The sequence below is a fragment of the Zingiber officinale genome, chromosome 7B, assembly GCF_018446385.1.
Source record: "Zingiber officinale cultivar Zhangliang chromosome 7B, Zo_v1.1, whole genome shotgun sequence".
NCBI classification, from domain to species: domain Eukaryota; kingdom Viridiplantae; phylum Streptophyta; class Magnoliopsida; order Zingiberales; family Zingiberaceae; genus Zingiber; species Zingiber officinale.
The window spans coordinates 4,568,062-4,591,541 of NC_055999.1; the positions used below are offsets into that span (position 1 = coordinate 4,568,062).

The window sequence follows — 23,480 nt, forward strand, 5'->3', positions numbered from 1 at the left end:
TCCAGCAGATCTGGATCGATCAGCCGATCGATCCATCAGATCTGGATCGATCAGCCAATCGATTGGATCATGCCCAATCGATCAGCTGATCGATCGGGTGAGTCCCCGCGAACAGAACCTCTTTGGATCGATCCGTGGATCGATCCAGAGGTCCCAATCGATCAGTGGATCGATTGGGAGCTGCTGTTTATGCGCGATAAGCCCTGGATTGATCAGCCGATCGATCCAGGCTATTCCAGAGAGCACAGAGGCGCTCTGGATCGATTGGTTGATCGATCCAAAGCCTCCCTGATCGATTGGGAGCAATTCAATCGATCGGGATCCGACCGTTGGCATCGTATTTAGCTGCAGGCGAGCGTTTCCTTCAGGACAACTTTACCGATTCATCTCAGATCACTTCAGGGCTTCCACAGATTCTTCACAAAGATCAGATCGCCAGTTCTTGAAGGTTCTTGGAGGTTTTCCAAGTCAAGAGGCGGATCTACAGCTGAAGAAGAAAGCTAGGGTTAGGGTTTCTATACTCATTGTAAGCTTTTGCTTGTATTTGTGTATCCTTTCCCTTTCTTCTTGTAGTGTGAACTTGTAGGGCTTCTCCGCCTTCGGTAGTTACCGAAAAGGAGTGTTTATTAGTGGAGGTATGTGTGTGTGTGGATCCTTGGACTAGTCACCTCTTGTGAGGTGGATAACAAGTAAATCCCTAGAGTTAGCGTTGTGTGTTTGTTTTCTTGTATTTCTGCTGCACATATTTGAAGAAACAAGCAACGCCAACCACGAAGCACGCGACGAGCTATTCCCCCCCCCCCCCCCCCCCCCCCCCTAGCTACTTTCCAGTCCCAACAATTTACACCCCTACTTGGAATCCCTAAACCTTTAGGAAACCCAAAATTAGAAGTTTTGAAGTTCAAAAATCCAATATTAAAACTAAACCTCAACCTGTACTTCAACTTAGTCTTCCTTAAGCAATCCATCCTTGGTTTCATCATGAAAACACTCCCTAAATATATACAAATGTGTTTCAAGGGGGTAGAAATGGTTACCTAGACTAAAAATGGTTTAAAGTGATGAAATCAGACATTTACAGTCGAAAACAACATTCTCAATCGATTGAAACCATTTAATCGATCCACTGATTGATTCCATGAGCTTCTGTTCGTGGAAAAACTGCGTGAATTGATCCAGCCGGGTTGAATCGATTGGTTGATCGATTCAACGAGCTTCTACTCACGATAATACTCTTTCTCAATCGATCGCCCGATCGATTAAGATACTTCAATCGATCGAGTGATTGATTGAAGCTCTGATTTTCTAAAAGTGAATTTCAGCGAAATTCAGAAATACCCCAAAAATTTTACAAAATTCTAAAATTATGAAAATTATTGTAAACATTATTTAGGATATATACTATCATGAAAAAATAGTTTTCTAAGAAAATACATCTTATTTTCAAAGATTGACACAAAATTGGAAACTTGTAAAAATTTTAATGTTTCTTCCAAGTTTGTGTCTAACTTTTCAATGATAATTACTATCAAAAGATAGCTTTCACCAAGGTTTTCCAAAGTATATTTAAAATATTTTTCAAAATCAATTTCTAACCATGTTCTTTGTGTTCAATACACATGACTTTTACATTAGTTTTCCCAATGATTGGAGTACACATAACTTTGTATTTTGATGAAATCAAAACTCAAATAGATGCACTAAATCAACATCTTGAGTCTTGTTCATCATTCTAACATTTCACTTGTATCTAATGTGTACTAAAACATGTACAAGTCATTTTATAGTCTTTGTGAGATATAGATTTTGGTTTTGTCCTAAACTAGGGATCATGCATATTTATCTAGATGTTTTGAATTATGAACATCCACTTAAGATGTCACTTGTTAATAAATGTCATTGTTCTTAATTGCAAGGAATTAAAAATAATGCATGATGATTTATGGCATACATCAAAATAAATGATTTTCAAAAGAAAACATACTATAGCTACATGATGTATGTATGACATGACATGGTATTTTTATATTTTTCATAATAAACATGAATACAAAATATAATGTCATGGCATATGATGGGCAAACAAAGTATGACAAATTAGAATAAATAAAATATACATAGATAACCTATCTAAGTATCCTTAATTCTTGCTAAATTAAAATCAAATCCTAAATTGCCCATATTTTCTTAAGAAAATGTCAAACCCCAACTTGGCGTGATGTAGCCCTCGGTTAGTATTCACTATGTCTTCCACTGATGAGGGCTGATAGCCCGTACGTCAGATGAAGTATACGACAGTATTATACTCCAAGGAGGCTTTTAGCCTATATATATGACATTACACTCTGATGATATTGGCTCCAGTGATTCACTTTTTAGTTGATTTATCATATTTAGACTATTGATACATGTTGATATTACCATGATAACTTGTATACTGATTGATTAAATAGTAAGACTGGAGAATTGATTTTAATTGATGATAAAGTGAAGATCCTAAACTCTAATATAAAAATATTACTTGATTATAGATAATGATAACTGAAGATGACTATATATAGAGAGAGAGAAAAAAATGATTTTGGTCATGTAACTTGCGTTTTTCCAATTTTAGTTGTGTTAGGTGTTAATTTATGTTTTAAGTTTCATAACTTGTAATATTTTTCAATTTTAATCCTGTTCTCTAAAATTTATGTTACATTTTTAGTCCCCCCACACTGCCTCCCCACTAACCCCTGACGCCAATCGTGCTCTCCTTCTCCGCTCCTATCTTCTTCCTTTTCCTCCTAACAAAAGGCCCTTTTCTTCCACCGGCCTTGCTGATGTCTCGACCTTCCGCCACCGCCTCCCCACCGACACTCATAGGCTCCACTCCAATGCCAACTCCTGTTGTTGCGGGGTTGGCTTCCGTGCAACCTGGCAGCGGTGTTCACAATAGGATCGACGTCTTCTCCCTTTCCCTTGACGATATCTCCTCTCCTTTTCCTCTTGTGATAATTTTCCTTGCTTATTCTATGGATGATTTTCCATCCACCAATCAAAATGAAAGTAAAATTTGAGTAATTAGGCTTCAAACATTACCCACTTCTACCAACCTAGTAGTTGTGTCAGATAGAATTGTTAACTTGCTTGATTGGTTGGAAACCTCTATTTACATATGGATCGGGGCTTTTGGCAAAATATAAATATATGAGCAGAACAATTATTTTACTTTGTCTAATCTGATGGAAGCTTGAGCTTTAATTAGTGTAATTTTTCTTTTCTCTTCTGTGTATTTTTATTTATTTAGAATGGTGTAGTATACTTTCTTTCTTTCCATATGCACCTAATGAAGATCAAATGCATAGGGACTCGAGTGAAGAAAGTGACTATGCAGTGGAAGATAACATTAGTTTAGAGAATCAAAATGGAAGTGTTGAAAGCACAGATGATGATAATGATCAGTACAATGCTAATGTGAATTTTGACAGTGAATGGTGCAGGGAAAATAATTTCTCGGAAGGTGCCCTAGAAATATATGTGGCCAAGGATTCAGCAAAGGAGAATTTAATTGACAGTGATGATGAATTTAGGAAAAGTGAAGATGGATCGAATATAAGAAATGATGCAAAGGAGTTGTTTCCTTCTTTTAATTGTGTACAACAATATGATCCAAATTTTGAGTTGGGAATGATGTTTAGCAACAAGAAGGAATTGAGAGATACAATACACTCACATGCTATAAAAAATAGAAGAAGTGTTAACATTATCAAAAATGACAAGATCAAAGTATATACTAAGTGTGCAGCTGAGGAGTATAAGTGGAAGCTTCATGCATTGAAACTTAGTGGAGAATACACTTTTCAAATCAGGAAGTACGTGCTTGAACACACATGTGTGATGAATTTTTATGTGAAAAATCTGAAATCAACTTGGTTGTCTAAAAAGTATATGAGCAAGATCAGATCAGACCCGAAAAGAAATGTGAAAGGCTTTAGAACTGATGTTATGGAAGACGTTAAATGCATCGTTTCAAAGTCTCAAATTTATAGGGCAAAAGCAAAAGAAACTCAGTTAGTTGAAGGACAAGCTTATGAGTAGTATGTAATGATTTGGGATTTTGCAAATGAGGTGAAGAGATCGAACCCTGGGAGCACTATTGTGATTGGCACTAATGATGCGATCGGCGAAAATAGGTTTGACATGCTTTATATGTGTTTGTATGGATTGAAAGTTGGATTTTTGTTAGGATGTAGGCATTTTATTGGGGTCGATGGGTGTCATTTGAAGGGACCACATGGTGGGGTGTTACTATCAACTGTAGGATAGATCCAAATAATAGTAACTTCCCAATTGCTATTGCCATTGTGAATAATGAGTCATGTGAGACATGGGGATGGTTTTTCAGTTTGTTGAAATTAGATTTGAATATTGAAAAGGATTATGAATGGGCATTCGTGTCTGACAAGCAAAAAGCTAAGGGTTGATCCAAGCATTTAAATATTCCCAGGGGCTAACCATAGGTTTGGTCTTAGGCACTTGCATGCGAATTTTAAAACGACTAGGTTTAGAGGTGAAGCATTTAAAAATGCATTGTGGAAATGTGGCACAGCTACAATAGTGAATGAATTCAGGAAAAAAAATGGTAGAAATGAGGGATATTGATTCAAGCGCTGCTGATTGGTTCAATGACAAACCCCCAATGCATTGGAGTAGACCACACTCCACAACCAACTCTATATGTGACCTTTTATTGAATAATTGTTGTGAATCTTTTAACAACAGTATTTTGGATGTGAGGGAGAAGGTCATATTGTCAATGCTTGAATGGCTTGTTGAATACTTCATGACGAGAATGCAAGTTAACAGGGATAGGGCCAAAGAAAACTGGGAAGGATTGTTTTATCCTCAAATAAGAAAATTAATCGAGAAGCATTTGACAAAGACTGGGGATTGCATACCAATTAAAGTAGATAACTTCTATTACCAAATGTCATGCTATGATGGCAGTAAGTACAGTGTAGACCTAAAAGAATGCACATGTGGTTGTAGGAAATGAGATTTGAGTGGAATTCATGAAACCATGCTTTATCTGCTATTTTAGCTCAACGATTGGATTATTTCGATTACGTGCATAAATGCTATAGTTTAGCCACATACAAACAAGTCTATTCTGTTGGGACCTTGACGTTCACTAGAGGGGGTGAATAGTGTCTCACCCAAATCGTCGCTTCCTACGCTTGTTAGTGCACAGCAGAAACAAAAATACTAACAAACAAAAGCAAAGCTAACCCTAGAAAACAATAAACAAGAAGCAAAACCAATGACACGTTGTTTAACATGGTTCGGAGATGAAGCTCCTACTCCACGGCAGTCCGTAAGGTGGACGATCCTGATCCGTCGGTAGATGACTCCTCGAAAAACCTCCGGCTAGCTCGTGTAGCTCCTTGTGGGTGGAGAAACCTCGCCACAAACTCTCACTAAGGACTCTTGAGAAGTGAGGGCACTGGTAGACTACTAATAGGGGTTAACCACCTCTATTTCGTCAACCTTAACCAAGCTTCCAATGCTTGGTTATATTGGCCACAAGTTAGAAAACCCCGCCTACCAGTCGACTGCCAAAACATGCAGTCGACTGCCCTTCGTGGAAATTCGACCGTTGCAGCCCAACGGCTCGATACCAACTCTTTGTTCGCTCCCAGTCGACTGCTACACTATTGCTACAGTAACGCTACAGTACTGCTACAGTAAACCATAATTCTAGGATTTTACCCCGAGTACATTCACTCAGCACTCGTTCTCACCCGACCAACCTAGACCTAGCCTTCTAGCCTCCTTCATCAGCCTTGCGTCCCTCGGATGCCTCCCCATCCTTCACGTCTTGCTTTCTGGAGCTTCCATCGGCCTTGTCATTGTTGTCGGGTCTTCCTTTGCCAAGAGGTCGCGCCTCCGGGACTTCATCCATTGCCAAGTCACACTTGGACTTACGTTGCCAAGACTACATGCTTGGACTTACACCGCCAAGACTCATCCTTGGACTTTCCTCCTTTGCCAAGATCACACTTGGACTTTCCTTGTTGTACTTGTATCCTGCACACTCACAATGCATATCAAATACAACAATAATCCTAACTTAAACCTTTGCCAAAACATCAAAACTTAGGGTACCCAGATTGCTCCAATATATTCTCCTATAGTGATGCCACTAAATGGTAGGAGTGAATGGCAACCAACAGGAGTTATTCCAGTACTTCCACCAAACTTTGGGAGACTTGTGGGAAGGCCCAAATGAGCAAGAAGAATGGCAAAAGACGAAGCTAAAACAATAAAGACAAAACGAAAAAGCAAAATAAAGATAGTAAGAAATGATCACGAAATGAGGAGGCAACAACAAACAGTGACATGTAGCATTTGTGATGTTAAGGGTCACAATAAAAAAACTTGTACTCGAACTGAACCAGTAAGGCTAATGGAATCCAAACAAATCGAATAGTCACAAGAACATCCTTTAAGTTAGTTGACTGAAGAGCTCATAAGTCAATCACCATCAAAGTAACAGGTATGTGTTTTTATAGTAATTTTTCTATAATAATTTTTCTATAGTAATCCATCAATTATTATTTTTCTATAGTAATTTTTCTTAATAATGTTATTTTAGGTGAGGAGGAATGTGAGGTTTGATGTCAATACCATTGGTGAAAATATTTTAAAGAAATCAAATATCTATCATGGCAATAGTAGTGTAAGCTAATGTTTTATTTTGTGTTTAGTAGTGTATTTTTCTATAGAAATATTTTATCTAAAAAAATCACTTGTCACATGGGAAAGACAGCAATATGTCTCAACCAATGGATCAACAAACTACACCAATGCCCCCATCGAGGTCTACGACACTCTTATCCATGTATGAGCAGTTTAAACAATGTCAAATTCCCTTGAATATGGCTAATATAAGGGCACCTGCACCATTTTGGAAGAGCCTACATACAAAATGTTGAACCATGCAAGTCAATTGTACAAGGAGGCAGAAATTCATGATAATGTCCAGCATAAATGCTTCAGTATCTGAAAATAAATGTGGATTGGGAGCTAAAAAGAAGAAAAGAAAGGATCCTCATAAGTGAAAGAGAATGAAGTGTGAACTTTTTGGTTGCTTTTTGGCAAAATTTTGTTTAGTGCATGAATTATGAAATATTGTTTCAGTTATGGTTATTTTGTTTAGAACATGAATTATGGTTTCTCTCTTATATTTTTCAATGATGTGATTTGTGTGTTTCTGTTTGTTTCATCCTCTTCTATATCTATGTGATTTGTGTGTATCTATTTGTTTCATCCCTTTTATCTACTATTGGTTCATTATATCAGGTGGATAAATGAGTTTCTGTATCTATTGTTCTGTTTTGTTTCATGCCCTTCTGTATCTATTCTATTTGTTTCTGTATTTATGTGTATTATTTACCAATTTGTTTGTTTCATCCCCTTTTATCTTTTATCTACTGACTAGACATGAATCTATAAAACTAGACGACATTATAGAACTTAATCTCGTGTGACGCAGGTACAATGTGTTGTAAAAATAGCTGGAGAAGGTTTTGAAAGGTGTTATGATTAATTGATTTCCTTTTTCATGGTTCTTGTGATGATTTTATATCCTTTGACACATACAGACACATTCTTGTGCCTTTTGGTTCTCCGCGATGACCCAATTAATGTGCATGTTCGAATTAGCTAGATTTGATGAGTGAGTCCGATATCATTATGATCAAAGAGGCAATGCTTTGTTAATCTTTATAGAATATTGCTCAAGTTATGGTCATCCAATCTCTCTGATCGAGACAACACATGACTTATTATAATAATTAACTATACTCGAAACAAGATTGAGGAAAAGATTGAAGTTGGTTTTTTAAGAACTTAATTAGTGCCTTTTGTAGCTGGATTAAGTTTGGTGTGGCCAACCTAATTGAACTTAGTTTTTTCTTTTTTTTTCTAAAAAAATAAAAGATCGAGAAAATGGTCAAAATTCTTCCATAAAACTTGCAATTCAAATAAGAGGGAGATGAAATAACAAGAGGAATAAAGAGAATGTGACAACAAATGGCACACGCCAAAAATCAAACCACTGTGCCAAGACCATCAGCAACAACTCTGAAAAAAAAAATTACAACCATTGCAGTGACAGCAAGAAACAGAGCATCTCTGTTGCCTATTCTCCTCTAGCCCCTCCTCTGCTTCTGCACCCCTTACCGACTCCCATCCTTCAGTCCACCAACCAAATCTCCTCTATTCCATGTCAATTCTCTCAATCTTTCCCTTGAGCATGTGGGAGTTGCACGAAGGTTGACCCCGCAACAACCGAAGCTGGTGTTGGAGTGGAGCTTGCGGGTGTCGGTGGGGAGGTGGCGACGGCGACGGCGGAAGGTCGAGACATCGACGGGGGCGGTGGAAAAAAAGGGTCTTTCGTTAGGAAGAGAAGGAAGAAGGCAGAAGCAGAGCATGATCAGCACTGGAGCCTACTGGGGGGGGGCAATTGAGAGGAGGAGAAGGGAGAATGGAGGATCGGTGTAGGTTTAGGTTTGGTGTTTATTATTTTTTATGTTTTTTTTTTCATGTGAAATGTTGATTGGTTAGGTGAAATGACGTTTTTTTTTCGTATTTTTTCACGTAGGTAATTAATGACCGCCAACTTAGCATTTGCCGGCCAAAAATTTCAATTTATACAAATTACAGGACCAAAACTATAATTTTCTCATTTATATACAAATGGAGAATTTCAAAAAAATAACCTAAAGATGTATAAAAGATGATGATTTACTCTATTCCTTTGATTTCTTAAATAAGATTAAATTCATGCACATCTTTCTTGATTACTCATTTGGCTAACTTTTTACATTTCTTTGCCTCCAGTTTTGTAGACACAGAGATCCTTTTGATATTATGGTTGGTCCCGACTATACAAAAAGTTGCTCAGATATTTTGACGTTCTAGTTCCTGGTTTAATTTAATTTTGTTTCATTGTATTTATATTTTGTTTCAGGTGTCATCTTACTTGTATAGTTTTGTTGTCTATGAAAAAGATGATATATATAAAATAGGATAAATTTCCAGATTATTATGTTTAGATGGTTCTTAGGGTTTCTTTTTATTATATCATCATCGAGTGGGGTACCGAGAACTGTACCCCTGACACTATCGGCCGGTATAGTATAGATATCAGCAAGAAGCCTCAATCACAATGATAAGTGCATTCCCCGTGGTTCTAAATAGCAATATGTCTCCATTGTCAATTAATAAGACCCTCCTCTTGAAGCTAGGTCGCTCCTTTTTTAAATGTTTTTGCAACCATTGTTGGCTTAAATTTGGAAACAACGAACTGAAAAACATGTCAATTAAGTTCCCAGCTTGGCCGCTCAGTGTCACCTTCTAGTGTTGAGACTCATTATTCAGCAACTGGCCTGAGAGAAAGCAGGTAGAGGAAATTGGTGTTCTGTTGGATCATTCACTCTTTAAGAAATACATGTGAAGATGGCCATCGCTGCTTAGTTTCGTGTAGTTCTTTATTTTGCTCTTAATATGTTTGTTTTACATGAAATTTGGCAGCATGCATGACCTCTGTATTAACCTTTTTTTTAGAGAAAAAAAAAATCTCTCGGACGTATTCAAATCGTAGGTGCCATCTATACTAACCGACACTGAAGTCCATTCATCACATTAAGAATCGATTATCCGGTTAGTCTTGAGTCAAGACAATATATATATGCCACCTGCTCAAAACTGCTTCACTTTCCTATGCAGATAAGCAACTAATCAATCCTTTTCCACTTTGCTCCGAGGTAGCCGTAATACAATTGCTGTACGCATGTTCTCGCTTACTTAATTTACACATCTGTACAGTAATCATATTAGTTTAGTGGAGAAGGTCTTTACCTAGCAACTTAAGATACAGCAGCGCTTTAAATTGTCAAACCTATTACTATATAAGATTCTATATTTATATACATCAGTATTCATCCAGTACTGCAAATGGTAAACTACAATTGTGTTTAGGAGCTGCCAGTTGAAGATGTTGCAGTATTGCAATATTCGTCGTCGTCATCCTCGTCGAGATCATCAAAGCCCCAAAACTCTTCTTCCTCGACCTCCTCAGGCATATTCCATCGATCTTGCAAAATCTCGCCACCCTCCAGGATCTCCATTACCTGCCAAACAAACCGTTTTATATTTACAGTTGCAGTTACGTGAAACCAGAGATTTTTAAACTACTTGTCTTTGTTTATTCTGCATCTTAACTCTTGTTTATAAAATTATAAGTCATCAAAAGCCCGTGACTAGTATTCCTCGTGCCTATAAGAGAGAACGAGGCAATTAATATACTTCTGATGATGAAGCTAGGGGTAAGAGAATCTTCTATGTTGGTTCTTTTCTTTTATGACCTCAAGACGAACTCGATTTTTTGAACCCACAGATGTGAAAGCCTTTTTCCATGTTTACATCACTAAGATGTTACATCTTCCCTTATATTATAAGTATTCACCAAGTCTACGCTTGGTGAAGGTTTCACGTTACTCTCACAAAACTTCCCACTCATCAGTTAGCAATAAAGCTCCATCAGGGAATCAATAGGAGGATGGAATTATGCGCATGAAAACAACGTATAACCAAACGATCTCAGTGAGGAGGCTTGCGTTTTCTAATCACCTCCAATTTCAACTTACAATTATTGATGAAATCGTACAAGACGACAGGAAACTTGCAATGACTAGAAGCCACGCAAATACTGACAAATACTGCATAATCAAGTGAAGCTTCCTACTTGCATTTGGGCTGAATTTTATCATTTTATAATGAAGTTCATAATTTACTGTCGAGATTAGACTACTTGTGGCAGACAGTAAGTTACCTCAGTCATGGAAGGTCGCAAAGCTGCAGTAGCTCTGATACAAAGAGAGGCCGATAAGGCGACCCTTTTGAGCTGTTCCATGTCGTAATCATCTCCTAATCTTGGATCGACTAACATTTGTACCATGCCATCATTTAGAAAAGGCCTCGCCTGCAAAGACGTGGAATTACTCGATCAAGGTACTCAGGTGGTTAAACTTATCTTGATGTATTCATGGAGAAAAGTTACACTTACCCAGCTAAGCAAGCTTTTATGGGAGCCATCTACCGGCTTCCTACCCGATATGATCTCTAACAGGAAGACACCAAAGGAGAAGACGTCGGTCTTTTCGTCCACAATACCGTGCATGAAGTACTCCGGCGCCACACAACTGTTGATAGCATGAGCTCCACTTAAGAGACAGATCAATTTAAATTGTATCCAATTTCATAGTTGCTATATATCGAAGCCAAGACTAAGTTTGAGGTGTGTACCCAAATGTGCCTTGTATTGGCCCGACGGCGCGATAAGCCCACTCCGACGGAAGCCATTTGGCAAGGCCGAAATCCGAAATCTGAGATGGAGAATTTGTTTTGGTTTCGAGAACGCAATAATTTAGCAAGGAGCGATCGACAAGGTTACTACCTGGGCTTCAAAGTTTGTAGTGAGGAGGATGTTTGAGGCCTTGATGTCCCTGTGGATGATCCTTCTCTGGCATCCCTTGTGCAGGTAATGAAGTCCCCTAGTCGTTCCAAGCGCTATGTTGTACCTCAACCCCCAAGCCATCGGCGGTGAATTCTCATCTGCAATAGTTAGAAGAGCACACTCCAGTCCAGTCCAGTCCGTGGGCGATCATGCCACAAGTTCTATTTGCAACTTAACTAATGTTACCATGGAGATTGGATGATACGGAACCGCGAGAAGAGAACTCAAAGATCAAATGGAGGTCACGATCGATGCAGCAGCCCAGAAGAAGGGAGACATTGGGGTGGCACACATGGCCGATGGTGCCGAGCTCCGTCAGGAAATCCTTCTCCCTTTTCTCGTCCGACGAAGTCCTCATCAGCCTCTTCACGGCGATCACCTGCCCGTCCTCCAGCACTCCCCTGTACACCTCCGCGTACCCGCCTCTGCCCACCGCGTTATCTACCCCACCCCAAGAAGAAGAAGAAGCAAGATTAGATTTTGAGGAACAATGCCGACTGGAAGAGAGCTCCAATCCTTTAAAAGATTAACCTTTGTGGAAACCATCGGTAGCCTTGTAGATTTCTTCGTAGGCGAAGCATCTCCAGCTCGGTTTCAGGGGCGGTTTCAAGTCGGGAACAGGGGAGACGGCCTCCTCTTTGCACTCTTCCTCCTTGCTCCTCCGTCCAATGGTAGAAAGAAAGCGCTTGAGGCTTCCGCTTCTGGTGTAAAGCTGCCTCATTCTTCCTCTCTGCAACAAGAGAAGAGAAAGAAAAGGCGGACCAAAGAGAGAAACTCTGAACTGGAAGGAGATGGATTGGAACTAATGGCTTTCAAAACAGTGTAGTAAGAAAAAGCTGAGGCGATCCTTTGCTTTCCTAGGGATACAATTATACAAAGGAAGCATCGATCGCAACTGGCTGTACTCTGTTGGTATCTGTTCTTGGGTTGCAATTAAGAGGAAAAATAAAGGATGACAAGTCTAACAAGAACTTAAAGATAACATAAATTCTCCACAGAATTAATTTTATGAAACGAACTTGTCCTATCTATTGATTCCGCCATGAGAATGATGGTTGTGATAAAAGAAACTTTTGTGGTTTACATGCTTCTACTTGGATTGTCAATATTATGTTGGGTATAAAACTTTCAAGTCACTCTATGTATAATAATTGGAGTTTTTATAGAGTTGTTTACTTAGAAAGTTGTATTTAAAATGTTAATCTGCTGCGTTTTTTTTTTAATCTTGTGCAAGAGCGATCTGTCTTTTTTCATGAGTCGCTTGTCAAATTTCCTTTATCTAGGAAGACCTTAAGAAAAGTCCGCTGTTATAAAATTCCTAAAAATATTTTGAATATTCATTAAAATATTCCTCCCACTTAAGGTTAGCCGCTATTAGTGATTTATCTCTTTCATATTAATTTGGAGATGAACTAGCAAAAACATTGGGGGTGAGCAAATCATCTTTTGTCACTATGAATTATCGTTTGGGTAGCTGAGGGTATAATCAAGTTGGTTATAACATGATAAATTTATTAAATTGAGTAAGGATTGAATCCCGATAAAAATCAAGAAATTATTCTATCATGTGATGATCAACTTTAGTTTCTTGATTTATTCCTTCCTAATAGTGTGGGACAATTATGGAAGGCCGCCAGCATGACGGATTTCACTTTAATTGCAGAATGAATTATCGTTGGAGTAACCCGAACATTGGTATAATGATTTAGCATTTCAAGAAGTTAATTAGGTAGGGTCAAATTTTAGTTGCGGTGCATTACTGAGATGTTTCTCAAGTGGGATGATAACTCTAAGAACATTGGCCACTTAGATGTGTTGAGTTGTAATAGTTACAAACAAAGTTCCACATTGAAAACACATAAAAAAGATTATAAATTTATAAAGGAAAAATATCTTCATTAATATAAGACTTTTTAGATAAAATATAAAAATAAAATTATAAGACTTTAACCTAAAGTGAATAATAATATATTGTCGACTATACATAACGATTCAAATAACTATTTAGGTAACCAAAATAATTTTTAATATTGAAAATATATTTATATCCATTGGACTTTAAATTTTCTGAAAATATTCCACTGCCCTTGTAATAACTTTTATATTTTTCTAATAAATTTTCATTTTTTTAATGTAATTATAATTATGCTTTGATAATTCTAATATTTTTAAAATCTGAATATATAAAATTATATTTTGATTAAATACAATTTTATTTATTCATGCAATCATTGTTATACTTTCTAATGATACTTACTAACATTTAAGAATAATTTTTGAAGTTTTGAATTTGTTGATGCGGACTAAATTTTATGTTGAGAGGCAGGGTCTATTATTATTATTATTATTATTATTATTATTATTATTATTATTATTATTATTATTTAGATCTGACTAATCAACCTGATTCCATAAAAGATTTTATCAGTCATTAAAATAAATTTAAAAAATATAAATAGCAGTCCAAACCATATAATGATCTAGCAGTTACAGTGATTCAAACGTGAAAAGACAAATTTCTTATGCTAGTTTTGAATCCGGGATACATAAAAGCCCATAAAGATCATTGAAGATTTTATATTAAAATTTTCCTTGGTAGAACTTGATTGATAAGCTAGCTCAGGGGCCATGTCGCTGTGTGCGCGACAGCTATCAACAGCTTCAAATTGGGTCCTGCTCGGTTAGTCGGTTGCATCAATTGTTCAATTATTGGGACTTGTATTTTTTTAAAAAAATTTATTATAAAAACTGCCTGGCTCACCAAATCAAGTATAATAGATGAGTGAAAGGGCAAATCATGAAGTGAGAGCTATTAATTGTATTTAGGTTAGATGACACGCATCTGCCTCGTTCTTTAATTTATGCGAATTAGGCCGAACATGTTATTTGGCATTGGTAAAGGCACGTACACTAGCTCTTTAAGCCTAGGTTTATAAATCAGTCCAGTGTCGGACCAAGTTAATTTAATTGGATGGAGTAGTTAATTAAACTTTTTGTTACAACTACGTCAATGACTTTATATACGTGTCCACCAGCGAAGTTATTAGATTAATCTTTGGAATGTAAAAAATAATGCGAAAGTATAGAAAACTTAAATGTTTTGCGTATGTAGGGACAATAATGGGTTCAGTTAATATATAGTTTTTTTATCCTACAAAATTAACTCGAATTTAACGAAATAAACTGTCTCAATGTTTTGGTTTTTCAAACTAAATTTTGCTCAAAGATGATATGTAGAACCACCCAATCCATGTGCCTTGGTTTTTATTGATTTTTTCTAAAAAAATCTCACCACTAACTCTCTTCTTTTAAAAAAAAAATATTCTAAAACAAAAATGTCCTTTTCTATTTGCCTAGTGTTCCATAGTTTTTATTTGCACCTAGGAGAACTTTTATGTTCTAGAAGACTATATTTTACTTTTTTATTTTTTGATTTATTAAAAACACAAAAACATAAAAATAACTTCTGACACAATATCATCACATGAATTTGATTTCTATATGATACTGAGGTAAATAAGGCTCTACATGGTAGACTATTTATTTGGTTAAAGAGTCATATGGTATAATTCGGGACTTGATCAATAGACTCCATGTTGCGCATGTACTACCAAGTCAAATAGTTTCCTAAGCCCAAGCGGAGTGCAAGCATCCAGTGGTTGCCCGAGTGGCTTACTCCGAGCACTCGCCAGGGCTCATTGTCCACTAAAGCACCATCCTAACTGTTCCACTGCCTGATCCTGAGTGGACTCCAAGTATTCTGGAGCACCATATAGAAACACATTATGTGCTTTTTTTTCTCTCAAATTGACATTACTAAGTCTCATCTAGCTAGGTCCCACGGGATGCCCTCTTCCCACACACACACACGCGCACACACACACAAATCATGCATTTTTGCCGAGCATCTGTCTAGGAGTGGGGAAAGGGGGCACTCTTCCATATAATTTTGTTGAGCACCTAGATTATGCTGCTGAATATCACTTCATCCACTAAGATCTCTCAACGCCCGAACACTCATCGTCCAACCACTTCTACTCAAATGGGGTTGTTCTCAAGATGAGAGGCTCCGTCATTCTGCTCAGTTGAGGCTTCACCATTCGGCTCAATCATGTGGAATCGGCACTCTTGCTCATCACCTCTAAGCTCTGCTGACCCAATGCTCTTGTTCATCTCCTCTTGGTCCCACTGAACTAACACTCTTGCCAAGTCGGCTCAGTTTTGCTGAACTGACACTCTTGTCCAGTTTGTTCAGCTTCACCTAACTGACGCTCCTGCCTAGTCAGCTCAGCTCCACCAATCTGACGCCTCTCAGTTTAACATGCCAAAACCTTCAGTCCAACTACCCCGACTAGTCAATAATACATGGGACAACACATGAGCTATCATAACACGTGAGACATCATGTGGGCTGACATAGTACGTAGAACAACATAGCTCACAAGGCGTACAATAACTTGATGCAGCATGGCCCTCTGCAATACAAAACGTGGGTGACATGACTGTAGATACGATGTGACATCTTTCTTACCAAGTTATGGCATCCCATCAATTAATACCTAGAAGAGAGAAGTATCAGGTAGTAGTGATATAAAAGGAACTCGCTCTTGTAGCCAAAGGTATGCATGCACACGCCTACATACTCACAAACCAATGACACTTCTCACTTACTGATCTTCTTTTCCACCTCCCATTGTCAAAGATCTGACTTAAGTGTCGGAGTGGTTGACCCGAAGCACCTCTGACCTTCATTTTAACCCTCTCTCTCTCTTTCTTTAGCTTCCCAGAAAATCTAGCATGTTGGTCTTCTTTGGAGCTCGACGACTTCATCAATATAGAAGACAACTGTCTAACGGCTCATTTATCGACTATTTCAGGCAAGAACAAATTGACATCATCTCTGAGAACTCTAAGTTGAGACCCTAAAGTAAGATGTTGAGATTGCTAACACTATATAAATCATCTAGAATAAAGGCAAATATGTCAATGAAAGAGGATCAGTGGAAAAGCGTTATATGTTCTTGTCAACATCGAGCAAGAAATCATAGACATTTTTTCTCCAAATAGGGTTGGCTTTAGCATTCAAGAAGGAGTGTGCTAGGATATCAACATGTTATTTCATATACAAGTTGGATAGTTAGGAGATTGAAGCAAACTAATATCTCTTCTCCATATCTCCTCCGTCTTTGCAGTGGAGGAAATTAGAGGAAATTCTTCCCATATTGGTCTTCCACCCGTCCCATGCTTGTCGTGTTCAAAGAAAGTCTACCGGTTTCAAGCACTCCATTCGCTTCCTTCAAAGCCATCTCCAAGTGGAGGTATTGTTTTTCCATCTGTTGTTTCTTGGCTAGCTCGCCTTCCTCCATCCCTCTAAGTCCCAAGCAAGGTAGCTTGGCTCAGCCAGACAAGACAACCTAATCTTCCAGGCGACTCGACTCGACCATACAAGACATTCTAATCTTCCAGTGAGCTGAACTTGGTTAGATAAGATAGTCAATCCTCCAGGTAGCTCGACTCTGTCAGACAAGACAGCCCAGTCTTCTAGGCAACTCGATTCGGCAGATAAGACAACCCAATTTTCCAAGCAGCTTGACTTGGTTAGACAAGGCAACCCAGTCTTCCAAGTAGCTCGACTCGACTACACAAGACAACTCAGTCTTATAGGCAACTCGACTCGACTAGACAAGATAATTCCAGCCCAACTCAACAAAACAAGGTAACTCAGTCTTCTAGACAGTTCAATACAAGCAGCTCATTCTTAATTTTCTACTTGATAGTTTTAGATTATCATCTCAAGCTATCTCGACACATAAGTTTGAACTTAAATTCTATGAATTTTAATTTAGAATATATCCCTCTTTTTTTATCAAGCAAAAAGGTTGACTCCCTCAGACTCTTGTGTCTCCACGAAATTTGATCCCCTGAGACCAACAGTGTCCAGTTAGCAATTTTATTTTCAGGATTCAATCTCTTCCAATTCAGATATAGTCGCGGATCAAGAATACATCTCCTAGTCTCGAACGAGCGGCATCCATTAGCAATAGCCCTTTTTAGATTCCAATCTCTGCTGATTCAGACATAGTCACAGATCGAGCTCATATAAGTCACTTGGTCTCGAACGAATGATGCCCATAAGCAATTGTCTTTTTCAGGATCTAATCTCTCTTGACTCGGATATAGTCGCATATCGAGCATCTATATCCTCCTGGTTTTGGATCTGTGGCATCCATCAATAATTTCCCTTTTAGGATCCAATCTTTCCTAACTCAGATATATTCATAGATCGAGCATTTATATCCCTTGGTACAATCTCGGATAAATAACGTCCATCAACATTGTTCTTTTCAGGATCCAATCTCTTCCGACTTGGATATAGTCACGAATTGAGCATTTATATCTCCTGGTCTCAGACAAGCATCATCCATCATAACTTATCTTTTTTAGGGTCCAATCTCTCCCAATTCCGACATAATCATGGATCGAGTCCATATATCCCCTTGGTTTGAAACCAACGGTGTCCATCAACAATTGCCCCCTTTTTAGATCGAATCTCTCCTGACTCAAAGATAGTCACATATCAAGCTATTATCTCTCTGACTCCATAGATATTTAGGAGTCGTGAAATCTAATAAAGTCATATTTCTGTTAATAGTAGATACCTCTCCAATTTTTAGGCCCTATAGTCCAGTCAATTAGAGTCTCGCCTCCTCCGACTAGACTTGGGGATGCATATATATGATGTAGAGGTCAATAGGATCCATGTGATGAGCCCTTCACTTGGTCAACATAGGAGCCAAGCAGCATAATTTGGGACTTGGTCAATAGACTCAACATGACATGTTCACTATCGAGCCGAATAATTTCCTAAGCCCGAGTGGAGTGCAAGCATCTAGTGGTTACCCGAGTTGCTTGCTCTCGAGCACTCACCCAAGCACACTGTCCACCTAAGCATCATCCTGATTGCCCTTATGCCTAATCCCGAGTGGGCGAGGAGTATTCTGGAGCACCATCTAGAAGCACAGTATATATTTTTCTTCTCACATACTAACATTACCAAGTCTCATCAAGGTGGGATCCACGAGATGCACTCTCTCCAAAAAAAAAAAAATCACGCATTAATGTCGATCATCTCTAAGGGGAACTATTTCCATACAATTTTACTAAGCATCTAAATTACGTTGTTGAACACCGCTTCATAAGATCGCTCAATGCCCAAACATTCATCATCCAACCACTTCTACATGAATGACGTTGGTCCCGAGATGAGAGACTCTGTCATTCAGCTCAGTTAATCCAAGATGAGAGACTTCGTCATTCAACTTGATCAAGCCGACCTAATGCTCTTGCTCATCTCCTCTCGACCCTGACCCGACGCTCTTGCTCATTTTCTCTTGGCTCCGCCGACCCAACGCTCTTGCTTATCTTCTCTCGGCCTTGTCAACCCAACACTCTTGCCCCAATCTGTTCAGTTCTACCGAACCGACACTCTTGCCTAGTCAACTTAACTCCGTCGAACTGACACTCTTGCCTAGTCGACTTAACTCCGTCGAGCTGATACTCTTGCCCAGTCAGCTCAGCTCCACCGAACCGACACTCCTGCCCAGTTGGCTCAGCTCCACTGATATGATGCCCCTCAACTTAATATGACAAATCCTCCAGCCTAAGTACCCCGACTGATCAATAGCACGTGAGACAACATAAGAGCTATCATAGCACATGAGACATCACGTGGGTTGACATAGTACGTGGAATAACATTGCACACATGGCGTGTGATATCTTAATACAACATGACCCTCTATAATATAGAATGTGGATGACATGACTGTAGATACAATGTGATGCCTTTCTTATCGGATATGACATCCCATCAATTAATACCTAAAGGAGAAGAGTATCAGGTAACAATGATATAAAAGAAGCCTGCTCCTGTGAGCAAAGATACACATATACACATGCATATATATTCACAAACCATCAATACTCCTCACTTACCGTTCTTCTCCACTTCTCCTTGCTGGAGTTCTAACTTAATTATGTGTCGGAATGATTAAGTCGTGGCACCTATAACCTCCATTCTGACCCCATCTCTCTCTTTCTTTAACTCTGCAAACAATCTAACCCGTTGATCCTTCCTTGGCATTTGGCGACTTTGTCATTATAGAAGATAGCTATCCGATGACTTACTCATCGACGATCTTAGACAGGAACCTCCTGAATCGGTAAAAACCTTATTTATTGAATTTGCGTGTTAGCATTAAAGAAACTTAAATTTAAGCGATGCATAATTTTGCTTCAGCATTTGCTAAACTTTTGGGTCAAAAGTGGATCCCGAAGCCCAGGGGCCGCCTAATCAAACTCAGATAACTATTTGACCAAGAAATTATAAATTTAAATAAAAAAATATTTAAAAACTACTACATCAAATGACCATTAACAAGCCAAATTAATGATCGTGTTTAAAAAAATGTCACTTTGAATGATTAGATTATCAAATTAATGGTAGCTAAAGCCACCGCTCTAACATTTGACAAGCCATGCACCACTGACGTTGGAGTAGACATGTTCATCCACTAAACCATAGAGTCTCTAATAATACAAATACAAACTACAATTTAGAAGAATACAGAAAAGGAATGCGAAATTAGATGTTTAAATCTCTCGCTTAATAGTAGAAAATATGATCATTATGTTTCTCGATTTCCAGCTCTTTTTCCACAATGTCGCCGACGATTAGCCTTCGACGGGACTATCCGAATCCGCTTAGCCACACGGACGAAATCCCTGCAATTATTGGAAATTTCAAGTCATCAACAGAAGAACTCGAGTAATGATCGTAGCAGCCATTGCAGAGGAAGATTAAAGTTTAGTGCAGGCTCACTTCCAGTTTAGATCGCCGGCGAGGAGCAGGTCGTCCTCCATGTCTTCATAGGCCACCACGTGACCCGGTACCGCATTGGCCAGCGCCAGCTCCGCCTCCGCCTCCTCCCCTACCTCGTCCGAGTCCACGAACATGCGGCGCAGGGCCTTGGCCAAGCTTTCGTAGCTCGTGTGGTCCTCCAGGCAGACGCGGTGGCAGATGGCGCGCCCCTCGAGGACGACAGTCACCGGAGGGACGACCGACGCCACCGTACCGTCGCCCGCAACGGAAAGACTCAACAGCTTGAACGTGGACGTAGCTCTCGGCTGCAGTTGCGGCGACGTCTGAAGCGCCGAGCAGGAGCGATAAAAGGTGTGCAGGTTGCTGGTCCCTTTCTCGTCGACCCACCGCCGCTTGAGCGAGCCGTGATGAAGCTCCACCCCGTCCATTGTCTCCGCCGCTTGGCCCTCGTCTCCACCTCTCTCTCTCTGATTGATTTGGGAAATTGAAATTGATAGGTCACCGTTAAGGTATATATAATTAAGTGCAACTACCTGTGTGTCCGAAACAGAGTAAACGTGGATAGAGCATGATACCAGAGAGGCTGTGGGCTTATATAAGGCAATGAGAGAATTGGGTTCGCTTGGAAGCACGAAAGGTGTTTGTGCGCTGTCCTCCTAGGGATCGGAGGAAAAGCGTAGAAGAGACGTCGGTGCGTGATTTTCCTTGTTGTAATCCGTGGAGATGGGGTGGTGTAGTCTCGACCGCTGCCTCTGCCGCTGCAGCCGGCGGCCGCCTCGCCGTTTGACTCTCTCATGTTCCTTGGAGTCCGCACTTAATGTGCCTTGCTACTCTGTCTGCTCCATGTGATATTGTCTGCCTCCTTCAGTCGTTTGGCATAAAGGAAATTGTGAAATCATGTTTTGAGTCAAAATTTGGGTGACCTTATGAAGCCAAAGTATTCCAATCCGCAGTTTAATGTTGTTTTACCGGCGATGAAGTATTGATTTTTATAGTATATTGTTACGGTGAATAAGTCCCTGAAGTTGGGATAAGTGGTGAAATCAGAATTTTAGTTTGGGTGGGCTAAATTTAAAATAAATTATTATTTTTTATATGAAACATGTCGTTTATAAAAAAATTAATATATCATATTATATAATAAATCTTCGTATAATGATAATATTTTAATAAAATATTAATAAGTAATTAAAAACATAAAAATAGATTAAAAGAGTATATAAAAGAATAAATATAAGGCACCATAAATATAATAAATTAAATTCACTGATACTATATTTTATTCTATAAGATTTCTCATTAAACTCATTGATCATTTCTGAAAGCGTGAAGTTGAAAAGTTGGGAGGTGGCGGTTTCTTTGACTGGACGTGGACTTCGTCCCGCTCTATAAAACAAATGACGTCAGTACCGAGCCAGGGAAGGGGACCCTGGCATTGGCCCTCCGACGCTCAAGTCGATCATCGGAATGTGGAAAAAAATGGAGCAATAGTAGCAACAGTAGTGTTGGACCCCGTGGTTATTTTGATGTGATCAACTAAATTAGGTTAGGCCCTGTTTGGTTTAATCCCTGTGTCTAAGTGTGCAGGAGCTTAGGAGCACAGGAAATCGAGCGGAAGACGCGGCTAGCAAGAAGGACGGCATGGGAGAGAAGCTCAGTGCGTCTTAGGGGCGAGGTACCGCGGAAGAGTATACCAGTGGACGAGAAGAATGTACACGACGTTTGAGGGACGAGAAGCCGGGGAAGAAGGCTGCTCGAGAAGAAGGTCGGAAATTGAGTTCGGGTGAACCCTATTCCGGATGGTTGAAATCACCCAAGCGAGCGGAGCCGGAGCGGAAGACCCGGACCGAGGCGAGCAGAACCGAACCAGAGGACCTCGACCGAAAAAGTCAACATTGTTGACTTTGGTGGTCCGAGCGCTCAGATCCATTCCGGGCGCCCAGAACTCAACTTTTATCAAGTTTGACGTGTACGTTGACCAACGCATCGGGGATAGAATTTTATCCCACTCCAGGCGCTCGGAACCCTTCCAAGCGCCCGGAACAGTGTTATAAATATAGCTCTGATTTCAGTAGATTAGGCAACTACTTGTAATTCCTTTCTCTCTGTTCTACTATTGATTGTGAGTTGTTAACGTTATAAGAGGCTACTCCGCCTGAAGGAGATCTTCATAAAGTGCACTTCATTTTTTTTGGATTAGCAATCTTTTGATTGCAAACCAAATAATTCTCCTTGTGTCTCTGTCTTTTTAATTAGTCTCTTAATTGTTATTTACAAGTATTCTTAATCAAGCTATAAGTCGAGAAAATGTTGAATTTATTTTTGCAGGGCAATTCACTCCTCCCATCTTGTCAGCCACCAAGGGACCAACATGTGGTATCAGAGCGAGGTTGCTTTAGAAGGATTAGCCACCGACCGAAGCAAAGAAACCAATGGCCGGACCAAGCATCGTTCCACCAAAATTCGAGGGAGAAGTCACACACTGGAAACGATGAATGGAGGTATTTCTAAAAATTGACTTTGAGATTCGCTTAATAATCAAGTATGGTTTTGTAGTTCCTATGAATCAAAACGGAGAGGAGAAGAGGAGAGTCTTTGGACGAAGAAAGAACAAAATGATTCCGTAGCAAATAACCAAGCAGAATATTACTTGTTGAGCATGCTGCCGCCTCAAGAAGTCAACCGCATCGGGAGCTACTCATCGGCCAAAGAACTTTAGAAAAAATTCCTAGAACTCCACGAAGGTACATCTGAAACCAAGCTCACAAGACGAGACATACTTCGGAACAAACTGATGAATATCCGTCTGGAAAGAGGTGAGAATGTAGTCGATCTACACGCGAAGGTCAAAGAACTAATCACCGAACTCAAAAACCTCGGTGAAACGGTAACCAACCGAGACTCGATATGCTACGCACTCAATGTCTTTCCTAGACTCCAGAATGGACCTCGATAATTGATGCCTACTATATTTCAAAGGACATGGAGGTAAGTACCCTAGAGGAACTCTTTTCTACTTTATAATTACATGAAACCA

General features: G+C 39.3%; 2 protein-coding genes across 2 annotated transcripts; both read right to left on the reverse strand.

Moving 5' to 3' along the window:
- Window positions 1-9,885: 9,885 nt before the first annotated feature.
- Window positions 9,886-12,564, reverse strand: LOC122005117 (probable receptor-like serine/threonine-protein kinase At5g57670). Its single transcript, XM_042560038.1, has 7 exons — window positions 12,095-12,564; window positions 11,750-12,004; window positions 11,504-11,661; window positions 11,353-11,432; window positions 11,114-11,249; window positions 10,880-11,029; window positions 9,886-10,178 (listed from the first exon to the last, which is right to left on the reverse strand). The coding sequence occupies exons 1-7, from the start codon at window positions 12,282-12,284 to the stop codon at window positions 10,023-10,025; spliced, it is 1,125 nt and encodes a 374-aa protein (XP_042415972.1). The 5' UTR covers window positions 12,285-12,564; the 3' UTR covers window positions 9,886-10,022.
- A 7,655-nt stretch (window positions 12,565-20,219) lies between these two features.
- Window positions 20,220-21,241, reverse strand: LOC122003518 (auxin-responsive protein IAA33-like). Its single transcript, XM_042558626.1, has 2 exons — window positions 20,444-21,241; window positions 20,220-20,346 (listed from the first exon to the last, which is right to left on the reverse strand). Exons 1-2 carry the CDS (start codon window positions 20,869-20,871, stop codon window positions 20,250-20,252), a joined length of 525 nt encoding a protein of 174 aa, XP_042414560.1. The 5' UTR covers window positions 20,872-21,241; the 3' UTR covers window positions 20,220-20,249.
- Between the last annotated feature and the right edge of the window lie 2,239 nt (window positions 21,242-23,480).

Excerpts from the sequence above, each read along its gene's own strand:
- LOC122005117 (XM_042560038.1), bottom strand. The coding sequence starts at position 12,284 with ATGAGGCAGCTTTACACCAGAAGCGGAAGCCTCAAGCGCTTTCTTTCT. Across the intron at positions 11,250-11,352 it reads CCAATACAAGGCACATTTGG|TTGTGTGGCGCCGGAGTACT; the intron begins GTACACACCTCA and ends TGCTATCAACAG. Across the intron at positions 11,030-11,113 it reads ATAAAAGCTTGCTTAGCTGG|GCGAGGCCTTTTCTAAATGA; the intron begins GTAAGTGTAACT and ends ACGTCTTTGCAG.
- LOC122003518 (XM_042558626.1), bottom strand. The coding sequence starts at position 20,871 with ATGGACGGGGTGGAGCTTCATCACGGCTCGCTCAAGCGGCGGTGGGTC. Across the intron at positions 20,347-20,443 it reads GCCGGCGATCTAAACTGGAA|GGATTTCGTCCGTGTGGCTA; the intron begins GTGAGCCTGCAC and ends CAATAATTGCAG.